At 40.1% G+C, this 7,500-nt stretch overlaps 1 protein-coding gene across 1 annotated transcript in view; it reads right to left on the bottom strand.

Annotated features, from left to right (window-relative positions):
- LOC125046716 (U3 small nucleolar RNA-associated protein 14 homolog A-like) overlaps positions 1–6,932 on the bottom strand; it is a 12,829-nt gene extending 5,897 nt beyond the window's left edge. The window contains exons 1-7 of the mRNA XM_047644611.1: positions 6,748–6,932; positions 4,964–5,107; positions 4,669–4,734; positions 3,879–4,025; positions 3,077–3,236; positions 2,611–2,829; positions 2,161–2,303 (exon numbers count right to left, since the gene is read on the bottom strand). Coding sequence (XP_047500567.1) covers positions 2,161–2,303; positions 2,611–2,829; positions 3,077–3,236; positions 3,879–4,025; positions 4,669–4,734; positions 4,964–5,107; positions 6,748–6,773 — 905 coding nt within the window. The 5' untranslated portion in view covers positions 6,774–6,932. The remainder of the gene's footprint in view (positions 1–2,160; positions 2,304–2,610; positions 2,830–3,076; positions 3,237–3,878; positions 4,026–4,668; positions 4,735–4,963; positions 5,108–6,747) is intronic.
- Between the last annotated feature and the right edge of the window lie 568 nt (positions 6,933–7,500).

The raw sequence follows: 7,500 nt of genomic DNA, 5'->3' as shown, positions 1-7,500 counted from the left end.
AAGCAGGGGCCCCATGTTTTTTCTAGCTTTAATTTTGAGCTTTCAAAATATCACTATTAGAAAGATAACTAGTGTAGTGCCCATTCAATGTTCTACCATAATATGTGTAAAAACACACATATAGATGACCAATTCAGTCATCTATATGTGTGCATAGTCCACCCAGGGTTGTCGAAGAGGAGACTACCTGGTATGCAGAATCTTCCTCAAGCTGTGTCCATATATCCCGAGTTGCCTGTCCTAGGTTGTGCAAATAATAGGTCATACGTCAGTCTCATGGCGTACGTGTTGATTGAAAGTGTGGTACTACCAATTGGACCCCAATTATCTGGCACATGTTCTGTTGTAAAAGGTATCAAGATGGGTCTTCAAGGTGTGGGATAGTTTCCAAATACTCTTGTTGAGAGAGTTCACATCACCTGGAGCTAAGCTAATCCATCTAATAACTTCCTGGTCTAACGGCCCAGTCATGGACTACATGACTAAGATATGTAAAGCTTTATAGGACTTCAATGCCCTTGCCACAAACATATACCAACTGGATAAGTTCTTCTAGAAAGTCCCCAAAATCCTGGATCTTAGTCTAACAAACATCTAGATCTAGATGACTTCACTGGTGAATACATGTAGAACTGCCACCAGGTTCTCCTGGATAGCATCATCATTAGAAAATTCAAGGTACGTGACCTTCATACTGTCCAGTGTTACTTCACACTGCCTTTCAATAGAATCTTTTACCTATTTTATCAAGTCTATGCAAGTGTTGACAAGTATTAGTGCAAGAAGACTGTCTAGCCTAAGTCCTGAATTCACAGGCAAGATCTTAGACATACCCCAAAATACACTTTACTGCATTTTCACAACCAGTATAATGTGTTAGAATTCCCTTAGTTTTAGGATCTCCATGAGTGACTTGTGATGAACTTAGTTAAATGATTTCTTTAGAAAGGCACTGGACTGCCACATGGCAGTCAGGACAACATGTAATCCATGAGATATAGGTTAACCACAAGCTTTTAACCTCTTACTCCTGGGCCATGACTATAGCCATCATAACAAACCAACTCATCATGACAGGTATGGCTATAGACATGAAGATGCACTACAATGAGTCGAGTGGGAAGTTCCGCTACACATAGCAGACTCCCTGGCCAAATGGCAGGACGGTTGCAAAAAGAGATTTCTGATACTGTCATTGAGGGGTTAACAGTTCAGCAGGGATGCTGCAAATGCTCACTGTTTTACCAACCCTCAGCTTAGAGACTGCCTCCCAAGTTTCTGTCAAAGTAGGAGGTTCATTATTGATGGGCAGACCAAGTACCAGGATCAAAACACCACTATAATGTCCATGCTTACTATCACTAGATAAATTTGAGAGAACTGATCAAAGTACCCATCCCAACATTCTTGAGAGAGAGAGAGAGAGAGAGAAAGAGAGAGAGAAAGAGAGAGAGAAAGAGAGAGAGTAAGAGAGAGAGAGAGAGAGAAAGAGAGAGAGTAAGAGAGAGAGTAGGAGAGAGAGAGAGAGAAAGAGAGAGAGAGAGAGAGAGAGAGAGAGAGAGAGAGAGAGAGAGAGAGAGAGAGAGAGAGAGAGAGAGAGAGAGAGAGAGAGAGAGAGAGAGAGAGAGAGAGAGAGAGAGAGAGAAAAACATTTGACCTCCCTTTTGATCTCACAGCATAACCTTGTCTGTAATTACCTGGAAACAATGGTATAGCTATTATACAGATATCAGGAAAGAGAAGACAAAAAAAATAATAAAATAAAGATATGAGGAACAAGCTTTTCAGCTGTGGGCAAAAAGATGGCAGGGCAGGGGGTTTGACATGCAATTTATATCAAAACTACTTATCAGATTAAATTCATTGTTGATGAGAGTCATTCAATGATACCAGAGGTTGAATAGGTTCAGGCAAAATAAAAGTTGGTTCGGCCTTTATCTCTATCAACAGATTTACAATGAGCTTCTTGGATTCAGTGAGGATTGCCTAAAATGGAGGCCACTTACTGCCCCTCCCATGCAGTCTCATGTCATGGGAAGTAGCCTTAGAAAATCTTGCTTCCCTGACTGCCTTTGAAGGTAGAATTGGGATGCAAGTCAAGGCCCAGTGTGTGAAAGGGAGCAGTTCCTTAACATAAAAAAGTAAATAATGCATAGTCACTTCTTGCTCTTGCTCTGGTTCTGTCTACGAGCCTTTTCTTCATAGCGGTGTTTCATTTCCTTTTCACGCCACAGGGTTCGCATTCTCTCCTTCACCTCCTCAAGGGACATGGCATGTCTAATAGCTTTCTCCCTTTCTGTTTCCTGTGGGAAGGCAGGGAACAGGTTTTCTCAGAATGTGCAAAAAAGGCCTTCACATTCTAATAATAGTAAAATAAAAGCCTAACTGCTGTGAAGAAAATACCCTATTTAATTTGAAAGTTTTTTTTTTTTCTTTACTTACAATATTCATCACTTCTTTGGACAACAAATGGTTAATTCTAAAATTTCAAAAATTCTTTTTGCTTTTGCACAACTTGAAAATACAGCAGGCATCTGTATCTAACCTGACTTTTCTTAGCTTTGTACTAAAATATATAGCATTTCTTTAACAGGTTGATATTTAACTGACCTGGTTCTTAACCAACTTGGCTCCCTCAAGGAGGGAATAAACCTCATGCTCCAAGTCTGTCGTCAACTTTGGTGGCTCAACCTTGTCCACTGTGCTAAACTCAGTGTTTTTCTTCTTGAGGGGGAAACTCAGTGTGTCGGCTTCGCGGCGCAGTTCTACAACCTTGGCCCACTTGCTCACTTCCATTGCCACATCCTCATAGCCTGCAGCTCGCTTCGCCTATATAAGGTAAAGAAGAAAAGAGGTTATACTGTGTTTTCCATATTCAAGAGCATTTACAACCACTGCAGTGCAAATTTCCCAATTAAGCCTCTTCTATTTCCAGAAAAACTGAAAATAGAAAATACTAATTTCCTTTCTTGGGGAACAACTGACATCCTTCTCAAGCAGATATAAATGATTATGGCTGCTAAGTTTTTCAACTTTCAGTCAGTACAACATACAAGAGTATTCAAAGTAAACTTACCCGCTGAACAATATGTTTCTCTAGAGGTTTTTGTGTAGTTTTAACTTTTTTGTTTGTCTGGCTAAGAAGTGATGATCCAATGCGGTTCATGAGATCCTCAGCCTTAATTTCCTCTGTTATTGTCCCAATTGTTGTGCGAACTTCTCGTTTGGCCGCTTGGCTGTAAAACAACAGGAAAAGATAATCATACTTCTAATGCATCAGTGAGTGTATGTATATGTGTATGTGTATGTGTATGTGTATGTGTATGTGCATGTGTGTGAGTGAGCGTGTGTGTGTGGGAGTGTGGGCATATGTGTATATATATGTGTGTGTGTGTGTGTGTGTGTGTGTGTGTGTGTGTGTGTGTGTGTGTGTGTGTGTGTGTGTGTGTGTGTGTGTGTGTGAGTGTGAGTGTGAGTGTGAGTGTGAGTGTGTGTGTGTGTGTGTGTGGGGGGGGGGGGGGGGGGGGGGGATGGAGCATGTGTGTGGGAGCAAGTGTGTGGGAACAAGTGAGTGAGTGAGTGTGTGTGTGTGTGTGTGGGGGGGGGGGGGGGGATGGAGCATGTGTGTGGGAGCAAGTGTGTGGGAACAAGTGAGTGAGTGAGTGTGTGTGTGTGTGTGTGTGTGTGTGTGTGTGTGTGTGTGTGTGTGTGTGTGTGTGTGTGTGTGTGTGTGTGTGTGTGTGAGTGTGTGTGTGTGTGTGTGTGTGTGTAAATGTGAGTACATGTGTGCATACATCAGATTATTATACTTCAGCCCAGCCTCTACAGATTTCCTCTCATCATTTTTGTCTGTCTCTCTACTAAATCAAAATACTTACTTCTTTTTCTTGCTGATTTTACTCATGTCATTGAGCAGTCTGATATGCGCCTTCTCATCTCCTTCATCCCCCCCTTCATCGCTGGTCTCCCCGTCCTCTCCTTTCGGCCTGGAGATGAAGATGTCATCCTCTTCCGCAGCACGCAGGCTGATTAGGAAGAAAACTTTATCCACAAATGGCCTATTGCTCAATTTCAATACTCATAATATACCAAATCTACCTTACTCATGCAAGAAGTTCAATCTGAAAGGATTGGGGAAAAAAAAAAAAAAAAAAAAAAAAAAAAAACTTTTTTTTATATAACTTAGGCAAGTTAAATGGTCTCCTAAAGGAAGTATTCATTCAAGTAAGTTATGTAGGTCTACAAAAGCATTGGTTCAGGTGAGATATACAGGTATACAAGAGGATTGGCCCAGGTAAGTTACACATGACAATTATGTAAATAATCACTGGCTTAGCCGAGTGATGCAGATCGTCTGCGCACTTGCTTACAAAGTTTTTCATTCTTCATTGATTCTTTGCAAAGAATAAAAATACTACATTTCCTTTCATTAATCATTATTTAATCCTTGAAGATGGTTATGTAATTTATACTATACTCTCTTCCAATGTGTGCTCAAAGGCTCATTGGGCTTAGGCACCCAAGTAGTAAGCTGGTGTTCAGGTATTTGAGCCTATCAAGTTGTTTATATATTTGAGACTACATCAATCAGAAATACATCACATATCTAAACTTCAGACCAGCCTATGCAGATTCTCTCTCTTTCTACAAAAAAAATCAAATACTTACTTCTTGCTAACCTTGCTCACATCACTGAGCAGTCTAGCATGTGGCTTCTTATTTCCAGCACTCATTCTGATTGGGGAGAAAAGGTATATTATCAACAAATAGGTTATAGTCTACTGTTAATATATACTGTCTGCTTAAATCCTAATAGACTAAAGCACCTGAGCACTGAGCTAGTGTTCAGGGATTTGAGCCTATTAAAAAAGTTAATGTATCTGAGATTGAAACTCATAGAAATATATTAGAATTCTAGATGTAGCCCATCCTATGCAGATTCTTTTCATATCAAATTACTTACTTCTTTTTGCTGATCTTGCTCATGTCACTGAACAGTCTGGCATGCACCTTCTCATCGCCCTCCTGCACTCTTTCATTGGTGCTCTCACTGTCCTCTTCCTTGGGCTTAGAAATGAAGATGTCATTCTCTTCTGCTGCATGCGGGCTGATTGGGGACAAAATTTTATCATATATAAAATGGCCTAAGGTTCAATTTCATTACACACGGCTCATAGTTTAATTTCAATAAATACAATATGGTAAATCCTTTGTATGGGCTCAACTAAATTCAGTCAGATAAGATTGGAATAAGATACAACTTGGATTCCTTTATGCAAAATTGGGCTTAGGCAAGTTATATTGACTTCTAAGGTACTAGCTTTGGTGAGAGATATGCATATCTACATGAAGACTGGCTAAGGTGAGTAATACAAAACTACTACACACTTCAGTCAAGTTAAGCAAGTCAACTTGCTTTCGTTTTCTATTCTCCAATCTCCAATGATTCTATGTAATTTCCTTTCATCTTTTTTCAATCTTGATTGTATAATTTATACTGTTATCTTTCATTATATGCTTAGAGGCTTGGTGGCCTAAGGCTGAGCTGGAATTTGGATGTTCCAGCCTATGTAGTGCCACTTTTGATTAGGACTCCAACTATTCGTAGTCCACAAGTAAAAGAGGTGACCAACTTGTAGGTTAAAGCTAAGGGCCATCCAACACCTCTCCACCTTATTATTATCATTATACTTTTTTTTAATTTTCATACTTTACAGCAGAAGAATTAAATCAAAAGCAGAGTTCAGATTGGCAGACATGTGTTACTGAAGGGTATGGTGGCCAATGTACTGTCGGATACTAATTGGAACATGCCCAGTCACTAAATGCAATTACATTAATTGTACATTGGTCACTCATTCACTGCTAAATATATTACCCATAACCCTTGTTATCACATCTAACTGGTTTTGCCCCTGTGAGTCATAAAAGTTTGTGATAGTGGAATTTAAACTGGTTCTTATGCAGACTATCTCCCCAAATATTGTGTCAGTCTGTTGTGGACAGGCTATAGTGTGTGGCAAGTGGCCATGTGGATGGAGATAGCTACTTCATAATAGGCCTCCTGGATGTGGATGTTGTCAGATTGAGAAACTGTTTTTTAAGACAGAGCTTGTCATAGTTCCTTAAATACCAATAAATCACAATGGAGGCCTACAAGCTCTGTCTACCCTTTGTCAGAGACTAATAGGTGTATAGTGGCATATATAATACTGTCTTACAAATATTAAACCCTTAGAATAGCAGGTAAAATACCGGACGAACTCATATTACAAGATAATCAATACACAGATTATAATGACTGATAAATCCTAAGACACTTTCATCTATGACATACTGCAAAGAAACACACTAGTTCAAAAATAAATAGCACCCATCTTTGTCAGTCTCTTAACAGGCCTACTAAACCTATTCGCCGTCTAGCAAAGGGCCAACATTCCTATTCTAGTGACATAGAGCTTGCCCATACAGGTCTAACTGACACACACTGTGAATGATGTGCGCCCCAGCGAAGGCAAACATCCCTCGCTCGGTACAAGGTTTTCGGAGTGTAAAGACTGCGTTTATTGATATCAAATTTGATGGGATTTCCCAAGCGGACCTAGAACTTTACAGCTGCTAGTGATAATAGCGATGATATAAGCAAAACGAAATTGGAAATCCACAAATTAGTAACCACTGTAGAATTAGTATCATAACTGAAAGGAACATTATCAGTGAACATTGCTGGACTGTGCAGTTCCTTACCCGATTTTGGTCTTCTTTTTCCTCATGTTGAATGATCTAATGCTCACTTCGACAGAGAAACCTTTAACATTTCCTCTCCGATTTGCGACAGGTCCAGCGGTCTCTATTTGTATAACAGGCCTCTCTCTTTCTCTCCGACACAGGGATCTCTTCAGGAACAAACACGTTCGTCCACGACTCTTTAATTCCTGCTCGTGCTGCGGTGTTTTCAGCTTCGGCATTTCTTTTTGACCCAAAAAAGGGCCATAGTTACCGGAAAAAAAAGATAGGATTAAAATTATTATTGAGTTTTATGATCTTATGATAAATCTGCAAGATATCTATCATAGGATCCTCTTTTATACAACCTGCATTTAAGGCGAACCCCTCGAGCGCAACACGAGGGCGATGCGCCGAGGTTTCCGTTTCGTCTGCCAGAAGCGAGGCGCGGGAAGTTTGAAGCGGCGCAGCAAATCCAGTTTCCGCGATTGTGAACAACAACGAAAAAGTTAACTGATAATAATAAAGATGGCATAAGCATTATGGAGAGGAATTTATCTGATATACGACACGTGACAAACTAAGAACCCGTTTTTATGTACTTATGCGATATTCTGCACACATATTCTATTCTCTGACCTTTCACAAATGTCCCCAATATCAACAACCTACAATTCACATATTTCACAATCAGTCTTGGCAGCTGAGGACAGCACGATCATCTCATGCGAGTAAATCTCGGATTGGATAAACTGAGGGTTAGAATAAGTAGCC

This window comes from Penaeus chinensis, chromosome 39 (assembly GCF_019202785.1).
Source record: "Penaeus chinensis breed Huanghai No. 1 chromosome 39, ASM1920278v2, whole genome shotgun sequence".
NCBI lineage: Eukaryota > Metazoa > Arthropoda > Malacostraca > Decapoda > Penaeidae > Penaeus > Penaeus chinensis.
The sequence above is the reverse complement of the archived record's forward strand: the minus strand, read 5'-3'. Positions and strand labels throughout refer to the sequence as shown.